Genomic DNA, 19,079 nt, shown 5'->3' on the forward strand with positions numbered 1-19,079 from the left:
CTGGTCCTGAAGGGGTTAAGTTACGCTGGCAGGTAAAGTACATGTATTAGTCATAAAGGCTGTAATGAATCTAGTCCATGCCTTTACTCAAAGTCATCCATGTGGTATGAAAAACAAACATTTCATTCAAATCAGATTATTAAGACAAGGTAATGAGTTCTCCTGAATTCCCCCTGCAAAGAAGGGTTGACATGTGATTTCTATATATACTGTAGTTATAACATCTTCCTTCAAAAGAAACAAGTTGAAGAATCCATTTGCTCCCAATTTTCAGATCAAGTTTGCATTCAGTGCTAGCTGTAAGTATAATAATTTACGTTTATATGTTTGTATATATAGCTGGTATTACTATCTATACATTATATCTGTTATCTACAATTCACGTTCCAAGTTGGTTGCACTCGGCACTTTATGAACTTGGGGAAGCCTCTTTGACACTTTGCATTAGAGATATGGCTATATAAAAAGGTACCATGGGGAGATTTAGCAATATCCATCAATAAAGCTGATGATGTCCACTGGTTTTACTAAGAGATGCACGACTCTTAATAAATCTGGTTGAACCTGCACCTGCTGTGAATATATATTTTTTTATGAACAATTACGCCTCATTCACACGTCCGCAAAAATTATCCGTATTTGCAGATCCGCAATTTTTGTCAAAGATAAATCACATTGTTTTCTATATGGCTTTTCACACGTCTGCATTGTTTTGTCCAAAAAATAGGACATGCTGTAAAGCCGATCAGCAATTGCGGAATGGGTCAATGTGTACAATGTAGTGGTCCATGAATTGCAGACCACTACGCTGCTGTCCAAAATCGCGGGTCCGGGATTGCGGACAGCATTGCGGACGTGTGAATGAGGCCTTAAAGTGGAGGGCACTTGGACTTAGCAGCAGTCAGTGATTTGCACCCTAATTACCTTGCATGGTCTGTCCTGTCGAAGTTGTCTTCTATAATCATGCAAGGTGTCAGAAGATATGGTCTAAAGTGCTTCTCAATTCCAGTCCTCATGGCCGCCAACAGTTCATGTTTTGAGGATTTCCATAGTGTTTTACATGTCATATAATTATACTCGGTGCATCAGGTATAATCACAGCTGTTCTTTGTATTGGATAGCCTCAAAACATGACCTGTTGGTGAGGTACAAGGACTGGAATTGAGAAGCACTGAATCTAAATCACAGACTTCATTATGTATCAAATGATAATCCACAGGACACAATTTCTGGTGCAAAAAATGTTGTTTATTCCATTCAGCAAAAAAACAAAACAAAGTGCAGCACAGTAAATTAAATGCATCGATTTGGCTGTGCTGCAATTTGAATGCTGTGGGTTGTTACCCCCCCCCCCCCCCAAAAAAAAAAAAAAAAGGTGACATACCTGCCTTAAGGTTGTGTGTGGTATTACAACTTGGCTCCATTCACTTCAATGGAACTGAGCTGTTATACCACACAAAAACTGAAGATGAGCGTGGTGCTGAAGAGGCAAGCGACCATGTCTTTAGAATCCTTTAGAGGGAAATGTATCAGCTCCGTGCCAGGTATTCTTGCAAACAGGTATAAAGAAGATATGTGTCTGGACATATCTTTTCATAATTAGCTATAGTGTAAAGCAATGGGAGCCACATCACGAAGTCTGTCATTTAGTCAGAGGAGAAAGACCTGTGGTCAGGAGGTGCTGTTAGCTCTGCCTCGGTGACCCTCCAGCTGGCAATGAAATGGACTATTAATTATAAAAATTTACAAGCTGTGATCAGCGGCACTAAAGGTCCAGTCACTTATATCTCCCCAGCATTTGTCTACTGGGATCTGCTGCTCCTTACCTGATAGATTCTCTTTAACCCTTTGAGGACCAGGCCCTAAATGACCCAGTGGACCGCGCAAATTTTGTTCTTTGCGCTTTAGTTTTTCCCTCCTCCCCTTCTAAGAGCTCTAGCACTTTCAGTTTTCTATCTACAATGCCATGTAAGTGCTTGTTTTTTACAGGAATAGGTGTATTATGTAATGGCGTCTTTCATTCTACCATAACATGTATGATGGAATTCCAAATATATTATTTATGAAGATATAAATTGGTGAAATCGTAAAAAAGAATGAAATATGGTAACTTTTGGGGGGTTCCTGTGTCTATGTAATACACTATATGGTAAAAGCGACATGATACTATTATTCTATAGGTCAGTCCGAACACAACCATATGCAGGTTTACACAGATTTGTTTTTTTTTTTTTTTTTTTAATGAAATCCTTTCTTTTTGGCAATTAATTATAAATAAAATGGGACTATTGTGAGGCTTATAACAGTTTTATTTTTACACCTATGGGGCTGTATGGGGTGTCATTTTTTTCCACCATGATCTCTTGTTTTTATTAATACCATATTTGTGAAGATCGGACGTTTTGATCACTTTTCATTGATTTTTTTTTTAAATATATATAATGTAACATAAAATCGGTAATCCACCCACTTTCCCCCCTCTTTTCGTCTACGCCGTTCGCCGTTTGCAATGACGCTTGTTATATTTTAATAGATCAGACAATTACGCAAGCTACGGTATATTATATGTTTATTTATTTTTATATGTTTCATTTATATAATGGGAAAGAGAGTGATTTCAACTCTTATTGGGGGAGGGGTTTTGGGGTAGTGTATTAGTGATTTTAACTGTTTTTTTTACACATTTGAAGTCCCTTTGGGGGACTTGTACATACACTACTTTGGTTTTTACACTGATCATTGCTATGCCATAGGCATAGCATTGATCAGTGTTATCGGCGATCTGCTCATTGAGCCTGCCTGTGCAGGCTCAGTGACCAGAGCGCCGATCGGACCACACGGAGGCAGGTAAGAGACCTCCGCTGGTCCGTTTTAACTATTGGGACCCCCGCAGTCACACTGTGGGGGTCCCGATCGGTAAGTGACGGGACTCCCTCTCTCACTTACACTTAAACACCGTGGCAGCGGCGTTTAAGGAGTTAATGGCACGCTGCAGCGTGTCATCAACGGTGAGGTGCCGGCGGCTGATTGCAGCAGGCCCCCACCTACTATGAAGCGCGCTCCACTCTGGAGCACGCTTCATAGCTCAGGATGTACCAGTACGCCCTTGGTCGTCTGGGCACAGACTTCCAGGATGTATCGGTAAGTCGTCTAGGGGTTAAGGGAGTGTTCACACATGCTTAATCCATTTTGGATTTGATATAGCTAAATACCTAAAATTTATATAATTAAATACGGAACTGATTAAGGTACCCTAATGATAGCTACTCGTGGGCCACTGCTGTGTGCTTGACCCCCAGGCTAATATTTGCCAGTCAGCACCTACCAGTAATGCGCACACAGTGCTGCATGGATTACCAATCAATAACGATCACTGGCAGAGCTGGGTAGTGATGCACACGGTACTCTATGGGGGACATTTTTTACGCTGGACTTTAAAATGTCCCCGCATCTCAGGCGCTACGGAGATTTATGTAGAGGCGGACTGCCTCTACATAAATCACGTGCGCGTCGGTGCACACGGCAGAAAACCTACGCCACCTGAAAGGTGGAGTAGGTTTTCGGCGTATCCTTTGCCGGAGCAAAAGATAAATTGCGCGGACTCTTCAGATGACAGTTGGCTTGTCGACCAATCCCTGTAAAGGTCACCCAAAAATGATACTCTCTTCCCTCCTCGGGCTCCTCTCCACCAATTGTAAAGATCGAGAAAGTCTATAAGTAGAGGTGGCGTGGGCTATGTACTCAGATTAGTCCTGGGTTAGTTCTCAGTCAGTCTGTCTAGCCAGTGAAAGTACAAATCCTAAGTGTCTTCCCAGAGCCTGGCCGCCTGACCAGGGCCCCATTATGGTTCCTATAAAAAAAAAAAAGCTAACCTCCTTCTCCTTCAAGTTTCCTGCTTTTTAGCAATACAGGGCTAGACAACCTCATATGTGCTAAAAGGAGCCTACTAACCTATCTGTAATGAGGGGCTTTGCTGTTTTTCAAAGCCCTGAATTCTCCAGGAGTCTCAGTCTTAAGCCAGTGGATTGGAGAAGAGCAACTACGCTGACATACCCTACTGTAATTCACCAGGACTTAAAAGGAAACCCCAACGGATGGCTAACCTTTAACTCGAATCTGTACTACTGGTTGTTTCACTCTGTGCTCTCACTGAGACAGATCAAAATAGCCACGTGTACAGGTTGTGTCTTCAAGTTTGTCACCACCGAATTGAAAGTGGTTCAAGCCCCTGCAGCAGAGCACATTCCCGTTAGGATAGGTTCCCCATTATAGGGCGAGATGAAACAAATCTGCTGATATGTCCCTTTTGTGCACGGAGCACTGAGGATAAAGGTAAGTTTTTTATCTTAATCCTTGGCATTGTTCCCGTGCACTTAGTAGTTAGATCATTATGCCAATCGGGGGATCTGGAGCTCTGGGGGCAGGCCTATCTCCCCCAGAGCACAAACCCTAATCTGCCTCTCCTAATGGAAATCAACAAAGTGGGCCTGCCAAGTACGGGCCGGAGCTGTGCTCTGGGCCCTGCCCCCCATGCTCCAAACCGCTGAATTAGCATAAGGATCTAACTACTAACTTAACAGGAACGGCGTTGAGAATGAAGGTAAGAGACTTACCTTCATCCTCAGCGCTCCATGCACAAAAGGGACATATTAGCAGATTACTGTAGATTCATCTAACCTGCTGATATTTTCTCTTTAAGGTGGTTCACCAAGTCCTCAAGGCTTGTACCTAAACAAGTCGCCCTTTAACCCCTTAAGGACAGAGCCAATTTGCATTTTTGCACTTCCGTTTTTTTCCTCCTTGTGCTTAAAAGGCCATAACACTTTTTTCACCTAGAAACCCTCATGAGCCCTTATTTTTTTGCGCCATTAATTTTACTTTGCAATGACGTGCTGAATTTTTTCATAAAGTACACTGCAAAACCCCCCAAAAATTCAATGTGGTGAAATTGTAAAAAAAAACCACACACTTTTTTTTTATTTGGGGGGTATTTGATTTTACGACGTTCGCCCTGCGGTAAAACTAACTTGTTATACATGTTCCTCAAGTCATTAGGATTACAACGATATGTAACGTGTATAACTTTTATATTATGTGATGGGTTGTAAAAAATTCAAACCATTGTTGACAAATATATGTTCCTTAAAATCGCTCTCTTCCCAGGCTTATAGCGTTTTTATCCTTTGGTCTATGGGGCTGTGTGAGGTGTAATTGCGCCATGATGTGTTTTTTCTATTGGTACCTTGATTGCGTATATGCGACTTTTTGATCGCTTTTAATTCTGGATTTGATGTGACCAAAAATGCTCAATTTTGCACTTTGGGATTTTCTCCCACTTACGCCGTTTACCGTGCGAGATCAGTAAAGCGGTAAATCAACATTTTGGTCGATTAGGCACGCAGCGATACCAAACATGTTTATTTATTTATTTTCATTTCTAACATGGGAAAAGGGGGGTGATTCAAACTTTTATTAGGGGAGAGGTTTTTTTAATTAATAATAACACTTTTTTTTTTTAAACACATATATTAGAAGCCCCCCTGGGGTTAGGGTTATTCCCCGTGGGGGACTTCTAGTATAGATATACAGGCATTCTATTGCTTTTCGGCTGCTGCAGTCGAAAACAATAGAATGGCGAGCCAGGATCAGCGCCATTACGGCGCAGACCCCGGCCGGCCTCAGTCACGGGGAACGCTCCTCCGCGGCAACGTCGCGGGGTGGCAATCCCCCCACTACTACGGTCAACTTTGCGACTAATAATAGCATGAAGCACCTGGGACCGCAGCGGTTCAGAGTGTGGTTGCCGCGCGGCCCCACTCTTAACTCCCCAAGGCGACCACATATAAATATACGTCCGAGGTCATTAAGGGGTTAAAAGAGATTTTGCAAAACTAAGAGTAACCTTATCAAAACCCTTTATATCTGCTGAAAGCAGTGACCTCAGCGCAATAGGGATCCTGACAAGCCAACTGCTCAAGCTTCTAAACTGTATCTTGCATTTAAAGAAGAAGTCTGGCGAATAATGAAAAAAAAAAAGTGCAAAAATGAAATTGGCTCCTAAAAGTGTTCCTGTTTTTTTTTTTTTTTTTTTTTTTTTGCAGAAATCAATAGTACAGGCAATTTTAAGAAACTATGAAATTGGGTTTATTAGTAGAGATGAGCGAACCGGGTTCGGGTTCGAGTCGATCCGAACCCGAACGATCAGCATTTGATTAGCTGGGGCTGCTGAACTTGAATAAAGCTCTAAAATTGTCTGGAAAACATGGATACAGCCAATGACTATATCCATGTTTTCCACATAGCCTTAGGGCTTTATCCAAGTTCAGCAGCCACCGCTAATCAAATGCCGAAGGTTTGGGTTCGGATCGACTCGAGCATGCTCCAGGCTCACTTAAAGCAGTTTGAAACTCACCCCCCCTTGTCTTCATTGTTCTCTATAGAGAGGAGAGAGGTGGAGGGAGATTAGGGACCAAAACAGGGCAACAAAGAGTTAATTTACAGCTACATCACCGGGCTATCTCCTCTGAAGTCAGCACTGACCTCTCTGACCTCTCTAATCCTTTGTTCTCTGCTCTCTGCTGCCGACTAATCTCCCTCTTCCCCCCTCCCCTCTCCATAGAACAGACAGGGGTAAGCCTGATGCAAGAAGACGTGATTTCCTGATAATGAGCAGTGAATAAAAGTGAGGGAGGGGGTGACCTGGGAAAAGTCTTTTTGAATGCAGATAATGCCATATTTGCCTAATAAACCCAATTAAAAAGTTTCTTAAAATCGCCTGTACTATTGTTTTCCTCAAAAAAAAAAAAAAAACTACAGTGACACTTTTACCCTGGACAGGGCCAATTTTCGTTTTTGCTTTTTCGGTTTTTCCTCCTTGTGCTTAAAAGGCCATAGCAGTTGCATTTTTCCACCTAGAGACCCACATGAGCCCTTATTTTTTGCGTCACTAATTGTACTTTACAATGACAGGCTGCATTTTTGCATAAAGTACACTGCGAAACCAGAAAAAAATTCAAAGTGTGGTGAAATTGAAAAAAAAACGCATTTTGTTTATTTGGGGAAATGTGTTTTTACGCCATTCGCCCTGGGGTAAAACTGACTTGTTATGCACGTTCCTCAAGTCGTTACGATTAAAACGATATGTAACATGTATAACTTATATTGTATCGGATGGCCTGTAAAAAATTCAAACCATTGTCAACAAATATACATCACTTAAAACCGCTCCGTTCCCAGGCTTATAGCGCTTTTATCCTTTGGTCTATGGGGCTGTGTCAGGTGTCATTCTTTGCGCCATGATGTGTTCTTTCTATCGGTACCTTGATTGCGCATATAGGACTTTTTGATCGCTTTTTATTACAATTTTTCTGGATTTGCTGTGACCAAAAATGCACAATTTTGCACTTTGGGATTTTTTTGCGCTCACGTCGTTTACCGTACCAGATCAGGAATGTGATTAATTAATAGTTCGGGCGATTACGCACGCGGCGATAGCAAACATGTTTGTTTATTTATTTATTTATTTACTTTTATTTATAACCTGGGAAAAGGGGGGTGATTCAGACTTTTATTAGGGGAGGGGGCTTTTTATTCACAACAACACTTTTCTTATTTTTTTTACACATATACTAGAAGCCCCCCTAGGGGACTTCTAGTATATACACTTTGATCTCTCATTGAGATTTCTGCAGCATAGATATGCTGCAGAGATCCATGAGATCGGCACTCGTTTGCTTTCGGCTGCTGCAGCCGGAAACAAACGAGTGCCGAGCCGGGGACGGCGCCATCTTGGAGCGGTCCCCGGCCGGCTTCAGAAACGGAGATCGCTCCTCCGGGATAACATCCCGGGGGAGCGATCTCCGCCACTAGACACCAGGGAGATGCTGGATCCGGTAATCGGAGGCAGCTGTCATGTTTGACAGCTGCATCTGATTACTGTATTAGCGGGCACGGCGATCGGACCGTGCCCGCTAATACCTACGGTCCCGGGCTACACGCGGCACCCGGGACCGCCGCGGTTCAGAGCGGGGTCGCCCCGCGGCCCCACTCTGAACGCCCTTACCGGCAATAGGGCGTACCTATACGCCCTTTGTCGTTAAGGGGTTAAGGTGTTAAAGTATTGTGTTGCCCCCCAAAAGTTATACAAATTACCATATACACTTATTATGGGAAATGCTTATAAAGTGCTTTTTTCCCTGCACTTACTACTGCATCAAGGTTTCACTTCCTGGATAAAATGGTTATGTCATTTCCTGGATAACATGGTGATGTCACTTCCTGGATAACATGGTGATGTCACGCCCCGACTCCCAGAGCTGTGCGGGCTGTGGCTGCTGGAGGGATGATGGCAGAGGGATGTTCAGTGTCCCTCCAGTGCCCTGTGTCCCTCAGTGTCCCCCTGCCATCATCCTCTCTAACAGCCACAGCCAGCACAGCTCTGGGAGTCGAGGCGTGACATCACCATGTTATCCAGGAAGTGACATCACCATTTTATCCATGAAGTGACATCACCATGTTATCCAGGAAGTGACATCACCATTTTATCTATGAAGTGAAGCCTTGATGCCGTAGTAAGTGCAGGGAAGTGTATAAAAGTATATTGGTGGTTTGTAAATCTTTTGTGGGGCAATACAATACTTTAATAAAAATTATAAGTAAAAATCCTGTATAAGTTCTCTGGACTCTGTGAATTACTTATCCTGTACCCTACACTACTTTACAGGGACTTCTCCTTTAACCCCTAGGCGACCCTGGACGTACATGTACATCCAGGGGGCTCTAAACCGCCGCGGTCCCAGGTGCCGCATGTAGCCTGGGGCCGCGGCTATTAGTGGGCGCGGTCCGATCACCGTGCCCGCTAATAAAGTAATCGGATGCAGCTGTCAAAGCTGACACCTGCATCCGAATGCAGCCATCCCTGGTGTCTAGTGGGGTGGATCGCTCCTCCGGGCGATCCACACATCCCCCTCCGTCCGGGCTCAGCACCGTGATGGCGCTGGTCCCGGCTCGCCACTCTATTGCTTCCGGCTGCAGTAGCCGGAAGCAATGAAAGTGCCTATCTCATCGATCTATGCTGTATATCTATGCAGCAGAGATCTCAATGAGAGATCAGAGTGCTTATACTAGAAGTCCCCCAGGGGGAATAACCCTAACCCCAGGGGGGAATAACCCTAACCCCAGGGGGGCTTCTAGTATAAGTGTAAATTAAAAAAAAAAAAGTGTTGTTATTAATAAAAAGCCCCCTCCCTTAATAAAAGTTTGAATCACCCCCCTTTTCCCATGTTATAAATAATAATAAATAAATAAACATGTTTGGCATTGCCGCGTGCGTAATCGCCGGCGTAAGCGTAAAAAAATCCCAAAGTGCAAAATTGTGCATTTTTGTTCGCATTAAATACAGAAAAATTGTAATAAAAAGCGATTAAAAAGGCGCATATGCACAATCAAGGTACCGATAGAAAGAACAAATCATGGCGTAAAAAATTACGCCTCACACAGCCCCATAGACCAAAGGATAAAAGTGCTATAAGCCTGGGAATAAAGCGATTTTAAGGAACATATATTTGTTAACAATGGTTTGATATCACATAATATAAAAGTTATACATGTTACATATCGTAACGACATATCGTAATCGTAACGACTTTAGGATTATATATAACAAATCAGTTTTACCCCAAGGGCGAGCGGCGTAAAAACGAAAAACCCCAAATAAAAGAAATGCTTTTTTTTTTTTTTTTTTTAATTTCACCACACATTAAATTTTTTCCTGGCTTTGCAGTGTCCTTTATGAAAAAATTCAGCCTGTCATTGCAAAGTACAATTATTGGCACAAAAAATAAGGGCTCATGTGGGTTTCTAGGTGAAAAAATGCAAGTGCTATGGCCCTTTAAGCACAAGGAGCAAAAAACGAAAAAAGCTAAAATTTAAATTGGCCCGGTCCTCTAAGGGTTAACAGGCATGTGTTGTGACCCAGGGAGGGCTTCTACCACTCCGAGCCCCATGACAAGTGTGTTGTGGTACCACAACTCCAGCCCTTGCTTATAACATCTAGTTCCCCTGGGTCCCCATATACAGTATACTATATCTATGTCTGCATATACTGTATAATAAAAATGTATCTGTATGATATGGGTTTTATATCTTTCTTTATATTCTCTCCCACAGGAAGCAGCCATGACTGCTTATGCACCGGTATGATTTTAAATTATTTTACTTGAGGGCTATACCAAAGCTGGTTCCTTCTATATTGCCTATATTACTAAAGACTATTTCTTTTTATAGCCAGAGCCCTATCAAGCCATTTTTAAAGCAAATTTTGCGGAACGTCAAAAAGTCTATATCAGGGGAACGATTCCTGAGTCCTCCCATGGGTATGTTTCTTCTTGGTTTACCAGCATTTTAAGTTTGTATAGTAGATATACAGTAAAATGTATCACTAAATGGCAGCTGTGTTTGTCCACTGATCACATTTTTGTACTACATGGCAATACATTAGTGTTGCAGGGCCCTCTAAAAATGATCAAGCAAACTCCTTGTACAAGTCACCTAGGAGAACTAAAAATTTAACTTGAAAAAGGTTGAGCAAATGTTTTTACATACAGGTATCTAAAATGAAGTTGAAATTGTCAGGTTTATCCTGCAGGGTAAACATAGTTAGAGGGAAGAAGTAACAATATATATGGACAGGGGCACAAGTCCTAGTCCTACTTACCCAATAAATGAACAAGGGCACATGTTTTTTTTTTTTTAAATAAACTTTTTATTGCAACACAATGTCAGCCGGTTACAGAAAAAAAAACAATATATAAAGCAGGAGGTATATACATCTGTTGCTTTTTTGATATATGGATAAAAGAACAGAGAGACATCCTTATCTCGTCCACCTCCCAAAAAATAATAAAAAATCCACCCAGAGTCACCCGGTCGCCTGAGTAGCTCATCCGAAGTCTGCTGGAAATATGAAAGGGGCTCCTCTTAGGTGTTGTCGTACATCAGTGGGTTAGTCAGATAGCGGACCGGGGGGACAAAACGATGTGTCCTTTGACATTCCATATGCCTCGTTAGTGTCCATGGGCGAAGGGGCGGAGGCGTTTGCAAGCCAACATAGTACCATGGAAGCTAGGACTAACAGTGGACTACTACAACGTGGGTTGTCTCCATGAAGAAAGTATTTGGGGCAAAACATAGTACCTGATACAAAGCTGTCCGCTTCTCGATCCTGTTAGGGGTGAGAGGATGGCCCCTTAGTCCTGCGTCCAGCATAGAAACTGGACAGAGAGAAATAAGGCAATAAAAGAGAAAAGAAAACAGAAAGAACTATCTAAAAAAAAGGAAAAAAACAGATCAACCGATCCTATGCATGAATATTATGTACGCCAGCAGAGTCTATAACTCAGTGGCAGTGAGAGGTGGAAAAGCGAGCAGTAAGAAAGAAGAAGAAGTGAGACTGACCGATTCTCCCTATCCCATCAGCTTAGTCTAGGTGTCGGGGTTTCTAAGTTTCAAAGCTCCTAGGGTGCCTCTGATGTCTTCATTACAGTACCAGCTAGTGAGTCTAAAGTGTTGCATGAGCTGGGTCCTCTCCACTTGAGAGAGACTATGTTCTATGAAACTCCTCCATTTTATCATGAATGCTTTAGTGGAGGTTTCTTTCGTTTTTAGAGTGTATAGTAATTCCCAATGCATTGTTTCTTTGAGCAACCTAGTGAGTTCTGCTATCGGGGGAAGCTTATCTTGTAACCAGTGATGTAGAATACTACGTAAGGCTAGCAGAAGAGTAAGGTGTATCCCTTTACTCGCCACCAATCTACCCAGGGCCTCAATATCGGAGGGGTATGGGATGTAGTGGAATAAAAGGCTCAAGGGGTCCATAGGTAGGTCTACACGCCACGTAGAGGTGACAAGATTCCCAACTTGTCTCCAGTAGTTCTGGGTCTCCAGGCAAGTCCACAGGCCGTGGTACAAGTCTGTTGCTGGGGTTTTACACTTTGGACAGTGTGATATATAGGTAGTGGAGCGAGGGGGGTTATGAAAATTAAACGCATAAATGGCTTTGTGAATCACTTTCAGGTGTGATTCACGCAGTCGCTCGTTTGGTGTGGCGAGCCTCACAAAGGACAGGCCCTTTAAAATTTTCATAGTTAGATCTTCAGCAGCTAGAGTTGTAGCCCAGCGACCCAGAACTTTGTCTATCAGACCTTGGGATGCCTGTTCATTGAGAAGCGAATATAACTGTGATAGTGAGAGGTGAGAATCAGTAGGAGTTAGTAAGAGGTCAAATTGGGTCGTTTTCTCCATCCGGGGAAGAGTATTTACCCTATTTTGGCTAAAGCTACAGATTTGTAAATGTTGCCATTGTTGTTGTTTGGGTAGGTTGTGCTTACTAGAGAGTTCCTGCCAGGTCAAGTAGGTCCCCGACCGCAGATCTAGTAGACTAGTAGATCTGCCATTGTGTTTATATTTTTGGTTTTCCATGTCTGGAAAAATGGGTTAGAGTCTCCTTGCGGGAAGGTAGGATTGTGCCAGAGAGGGAAATGTTTTGACAGGCAATATGGCAAGTGATAGAGTTTATGGACTGCTCTCCATGTTGCCACAGTGTCTCTGAGGAGAATACAGGAGCGAAGGTGTGAAGGGGTCTCAGCATATTTGGCATGGAGAAGGGCTGAGAGGGTCCAAGGGGCCGCTAATTCAGTCTCTAAATGTAGATTAGAGAAATGGCTGGTACGTAGTGTACAGTCCCTCATATGACGAAATAAAGCTGCTAAATTGTATAACCTCACATTGGGTATCTTCGCACCTGTTTCATGAGTTGGAAGGCACAGTGTAGAATAGGCAATACGTACTTTCTTGTTTTGCCAGATGAATTTATTAAAGAGGGACATGAGTCTATTTATGTCCGTGTGCTTTAGTAGGAGGAGGATTGTCTGGAGGGGATATAATAATTTTGGGAAGCTCATCATTTTGATGAGGTGTATCCTACCTAGAAGGGACAGGGGGAGGGACCGCCATCTATGGAGTTCATGTTCTATTTTATTTATGAGGGGTGGATAATTAAGTTCATATAATGAGTGTGGAGTTCTACCTATTTTTATGCCCAAGTAAGTCATGTGTTTCCTAACTACGGTTACTAGGGGTGGGGTGTGGTGGGCAACCGAGGTGGGGGATAGGTATAGTAGTTGGCTTTTATTTACATTCATCTTATATCCCGTGAACGATCCGTAATATTTCAAGGCATCCAGGATTTTGACCATATGGAGGTCTGGATGTTCTAAGAACAGGAGGACATCGTCGGCAAAACAGGCGACTTTCACCTCTCTACGTCCTACTCGGATACCTTGAAAGATCCCGGAGGTGATAAGATGTTCAGCTAACTGTTCCATTGCAAGATTAAATAGTTAAGGGGAGAGCGGGCATCCTTGTCTCGTTCCCCTTTGAAGGGGGAAAATAGCAGAGAGGAAGCCAGGGGTGTGTATTCTGGCTACTGGGGAGGTATAAATTGCAGTAAGAAAATCTCGGAAGGGACCCACTATTCCAAATTGGTCCAGGGATAGGTCCAGCCACTCCCAGCTTACACTATCAAAAGCTTTCTCAGCATCAATGGCAAGCAAAGCTGGGGAGTGGCTGGAATACTCCCTTTTCGCAACGGCATCCTGGACCGCTAAGACCGTGCGTAGGTTTGTGGCCGCCGAACGGCCTTTAACAAAGCCAACTTGGTGTTGTCCGATTAAGTCAGGGAGTCAGTGCTAGGCGGTTGGCCATAAGTTTAGACAGAATTTTTAAATCAACATTAATCAAGGATATCGGGCGATAGGAGGTTGGTTGCGTAGGGTCTTTGCCCTGCTTATGGATAACCTTCATTAATGCTAGATTTCCTGTGGGCATCATGGTCCTGCGGTGTACGATGTCATTATAGACGTTTAGGAGTGGGGGGGCTATCTCAGCAACCAAAGTCTACCAATCGTGGGCCCGGTGCTTTGTGGTTAGGGAGTGATTTAATCACTGATGTAAGTTCTTCCACAGAGACGGGAGCATTCAGGGAAGTTAGGGCTTCGTCATTAAGGTGAGGAAGTTGCAACTGTTGCAAAAAGCGTTTCCCTTCATCTAGATGAAGAGGGGCACATGTTATAGTCAGTGTTAGACTGGCCCACCAGAGGACCGGAGAATTCTCCGGTGGGCCCCCAGCTTTAGAGCCTTTACTTACACTGACTGACATGTCTTTTCTCATTGGTAATTTATTGGTCGTCTCCCAGGATCATTTCCTCTGGTGGGCCCCAGTCCGACACTAGTTATAGTCAGGCCCGTATCTGCCATGAGGCGAGGTGAAGTGTTTGCCTCAGGCAGCAGTTAACACAGCCCTTGAGGGGGGCGGCATCAGCGACGTGTGTCCTTATCATTACAACTAGTTAAGGCTCAGTGCTCAGCCGTGTTTCCTGTCAGTTGCCTCATGAGAAGCGCTGAGGAGGCTGGAAGCCACGTATTCACAGGTATTCACATCACATAAGACATAGATATATTGTCTCCTGCTGTTAACCCTTTCAATAATGCAGAGTTATTATACTCTGCATCACTTACACACTGTAGAAAAGAAAAAGTTAACAGCAGCGGGGACGCTATATTATGTCTTCTCTGCACTGCCAAACTCCGAGCTGACCTCAGCATAGTGCAAGAGCAGGAGAAGAGGCATAAAAGTAATGTTCTGCTCTGCTGTTAACTCTTTCTGTATTGCAAAATGTAAGTGATGCACAGTAATACTCTACATTCTGCAGTACTGAAAGAGTTAACAGAGCAGCCCATTTTATGGCTCTTCTCTGGCTCCTGAGATCAGAGGTCAGCAGTTGCAGATTGTTGTTTGGGGCAGCTGCCTGAAGCTCTCAGGGGGCCCATAGTGGCTCAAACAGTTAAAAAAATGGCGCACACTGTTATCTATAGTGCTGTCCCATACACACTGCGATGCTGCACTGTGCCTGTCCTGGATCTTCTCTCCCTGAATGTGGGGGAACAGGGATATAATGCTGAAATGCAATTTTTCAGCTCATTCAAGTACAGCTGCTAGTTCTGCTTCATCTGTGTCTTGGTGTCTTGTCAGTTCTCGCCTCAGGCGGCAGAATAGCTAGAATCGGCCCTGGTTATAGTCAAACTATTATGACCCTATTACACCAAGCAATTATCGGCTGTATTTGGTTGATTACTGGCCATTCAGGCCAATATTCATTTGGTGTAAATGGTCATGTTAAAAGGCAACGATCAACATGTGAATCAGACCGATCATAACAGCAAAGGTCTGCTGCTTGTCGTTCCATGTTATAGTAGCAGTGCAGCAGAGTGACGCGCTCTTCAATGGGCCACTCAGACAATCTAAAGATTGTCCGGGCAGCCCCTCCCATTGCGTCTAACTGGCAGGTCAGTGCTTGCTTCCTCCTCTAGATCCTGCCGTGTAATATGGCCCTTACTCCAATCCTGTGACACTGCTTCGGCTCAGTGGGTAGACTCGCTGAGATATGTCACAGAATAGGATAGAAGTGGGGATGGGGGGGTTGAGACTTCAGCCCAGGGGGCTTGGGGTATAAGAGTATTACTTTTTTTAAAGCCATACTGTAAATTAAAAAAAAAAAAACTATTTCTGGAAAGCCCCAATTACATACAGGATGTATTTTTCAGATACAGTATTGCCAAGAAGGGGGTGGTTATGGATGGCGGAGGTCACTTACCTCCCTGGTTCCAGCGTCGGGTTCCAGATTGCGGTGGCCCGTACCCCCGTCCCCGTGACATCTCAAGGCAGCTCAGCCATTCGGTGGCCATAGTTGAGTCCCGCCTCGGGGTTTTAGTGTCATTTTTTGCTACATGATCTCTAGTTTTTATTATGATCATATTGGTTTAACCCTTAGACGACCCAGGGCGTATAGTTACGCCATGGAAGTCTGTCCCCAGACGACCTAGGGCGTAACTGTACGCCCTGGGTGTTTCTCCCGCTATGAAGCGTGCTCCGGAGCGGAGTGCGCTTCATAGCAGGTGGGGGCCGGCTGCAATCAGCAGCCGGGACCTCACTGGCTATGACACGCTGCAGCGATCGCGCTGCCGCGTGTCATTAACACCTTAAACGCCGCGATCGCGGCGCGACCGCAGCGTTTAAGTGTAAGTGACAGGGAGAGTCCCCTGTCACTTACCGATCGGGACCCCCGCAGTGTGACTGCGGGGGTCCCGATCGGTAAAACGGACTGCCGGAGGTCTCTCACCTGCCTCCGTGCGGCCCGATTGGCGATCTGCTACACTGAGCCTGCACAGGCAGGCTCAATGAGCAGATCGCCGATAACACTGATCAATGCTGTGCCTATGGCATAGCATTCATCAGTGTAGAAATCAAACTAATGTATGTAAAAGTCCCCCAAAGGGACTTCAAATGTGTAAAAAAAAAAGTTAAAAACACTATTACACTAGCCCAAAACCCCTCCCCCAATAAAAGTTGAAATCACCCCCCTTTCCCATTATATAAATAAAACATATAAAAATAAATAAACAAATAAACATATAATATACCGTAGCGTGCGTAATTGTCCGATCTATTAAAATATAACAAGCGTCATTGCGAACAGTGAACAGCGTACACGAAAAGAGGGAAAAAAGTGCGCGGATTACCGATTTTATGTTACATTATATATAAAAAAAATTAATAAAAAGTGATCAAAATGTCCGATCTTCACAAATATGGTATTAATAAAAACTAGAGATCATGGCAGAAAAAATGACACCCCATACAGCCCTGTAGGTGAAAAAATAAAACCGTTATAAGCGTCACAATAGGCCCATTTTATTTATAATTAATTGCCAAAAAAAAAGGATTTCATTTAAAAAAAAAAATATAACATTAGAGAATCTGTGTAAACCTGCATATGGTTGTGTTCGGGCTGACCTATAGAGTAATAGTATCATGTCGCTTTTACCATATAGTGCATTACGTAGACACAGGAACCCCCCAAAACGTTACCATATTGCATTCTTTTTTACGATTTCACCTATTTATATCTTCATAAATAATATATTTGGAATTCCATCATACATGTTATGGTAAAATGAATGACGCCATTACACAGTACAACTATTCCTGTAACAAATAAGCCCTTACATGGCCTGTAGATAGAAAACTGAAAGTGCTGGAGCTCTTAGAAGGGGAGGAGGGAAAAACGGAAACACTAAGATCAAAATTTGAGTAGGTCCACTGGGTCATTTTGGGCCTGGTCCTCAAAGGGTTAAGAGATCATTTAGATTGTCTTTATACATTTTTTCTAATATATACAGGTTTTTGTTTTTTTTTACCCAGTAATTCAATTCAAAAAGTGACCTAATATATTCTATAGAGTCATTACATACAGAGTGAACTTTTTTAAGCGTTTATTTCTGTTGAAGTTGATGATAATGGATTACAGCATATCGTTCGCAGCGTTTAAAGGGGTTAATGATAGGCAGCTATGTGGCCACAGTCCCACACGCATTTAAACCCCCTTCACTGCAGGAATGTATATATACAGATTGTGGATGTGAAGAGGTTAATATTAAATAAGTCAATGAAGATTCCATGCTATTGATTAATATAGATTTACCATAACACACATCTGTAACATAGGACTGTGTCAACATTAAAACTACTGTCACTGTCACCTTTCCAGGTTTGCAGTAAATCTTATAAACAGTAATACATCCGATGTGTATCTTCATATCAACCCTAATTTCAAGAGAAGAACAGTAGTAAGAAATACTTTGCAAGATGGCAAATGGGGTCAGGAGGAACTAGATACACCATTCATGCCATTCCAATGTGGGAAAGAGTTTACGGTAAGAACCAACCTTGTCAACAAACCTATGCCAGTTATCAGTATTGTGGACCCAGAGATAAAAGTAACTAGTAGACTACAGCAGTAAATGAATCAAAAGAACTCACTCACAGTGGATGTAGAAATGGCATCCAACACATGTTTTGCATGCAAGATGCTTCCTCAGGGGAGCCTGGAATTCAGTCACAATTGTAAAATATAATGGGTTTAGTGCAATAAGTTACACTGCAGTTATTTTACTTATATTCCCCACATGTGAATGTACTGTTGTTGCCTTCTTGTTGATAGGGTCCTACTGTTTACACCTCTGTAGTCATGTATTTTTCTGTTTTAAATTTTAATTTAATAATAAAGTTGATTATTTGGAAAGTTCTGCCCATGTTTCTTCAGTATAAAATGTATTGGTGAGTTTCCTATTTTTTAGGGTATCAATATACTTTTTTTTACCTACATTGAGATTTGTGTGATTTATATTTCTGTCTGTCAAAGAGAGCTATTGTGTACAGCATTTTTCACTAGGGTATGTGTCCTGGGAACTAACAGTTTCTTCATGTTTGCTTATCTGTGAGGATACCAAGGGGGTAGTAGTTCTTGCAAGAAATTGAGGACCAATATTTTTATGACCTTGAAGGTCAGTAAGCATATTTTAAAAGTTATACTCTATTTTATGGTCAGCAGGTGAAGTTATGGAACAATTGGTCATCGACCTGCAGCACTTTTTTTTTTTGTCTGGGAGGCTTATGTATATGAGGTAATAAGTGTTTATATCGGTATTATTCGATCGATTTTGGTGGAATCTTTAACCCCTTAAGGACCAAGCAAATTTTTATTTTTGTTCTTTTGCTTTTTCCTCCTTGTGTTTAAAAGGCCATAGCGCTTGCATTTTGGCACCTACAAACCCACATGAGCCCTTTTTTTTGCGACACCAATTGTATTTTGCAAATGACAGACTTAATTTTTCCATAAAATATTCTTCAAAACTAATAGAAAAAAATTATTTGAGCTGTGAAAAAAAAGCAGACTTTTCCTATTTTGGGTGGTTTGGGGTTTACGCCGTTCACCCTATGGTAAAACCGACATGTTATCGATATGTATGATTAAAATGATAGGCAACTTACAGATTAACCCCTTAAGGACTGGACCTAAAATGGCCTTAAGGACTGAGGCAAATTTTATGAATATGACTTCGGGATGCTTAATTTCGGGATGCTTTTACCTATCCGGCTGATTCTGAGATTGTTTTCTTGTGAC

At 42.7% G+C, this 19,079-nt stretch overlaps 1 protein-coding gene across 1 annotated transcript in view; it reads left to right on the top strand.

Moving 5' to 3' along the window:
• Positions 1-212: 212 nt before the first annotated feature.
• Positions 213-19,079, top strand: part of LOC138769850 (galectin-4-like) — a 34,853-nt gene continuing 15,986 nt past the window's right edge. The window contains exons 1-4 of the mRNA XM_069948552.1: positions 213-299; positions 10,168-10,194; positions 10,285-10,373; positions 17,664-17,829. Coding sequence (XP_069804653.1) covers positions 10,177-10,194; positions 10,285-10,373; positions 17,664-17,829 — 273 coding nt within the window. The 5' untranslated portion in view covers positions 213-299; positions 10,168-10,176. The remainder of the gene's footprint in view (positions 300-10,167; positions 10,195-10,284; positions 10,374-17,663; positions 17,830-19,079) is intronic.

This window comes from Dendropsophus ebraccatus, chromosome 12 (genome assembly GCF_027789765.1).
Source record: "Dendropsophus ebraccatus isolate aDenEbr1 chromosome 12, aDenEbr1.pat, whole genome shotgun sequence".
Taxonomy (NCBI): domain Eukaryota; kingdom Metazoa; phylum Chordata; class Amphibia; order Anura; family Hylidae; genus Dendropsophus; species Dendropsophus ebraccatus.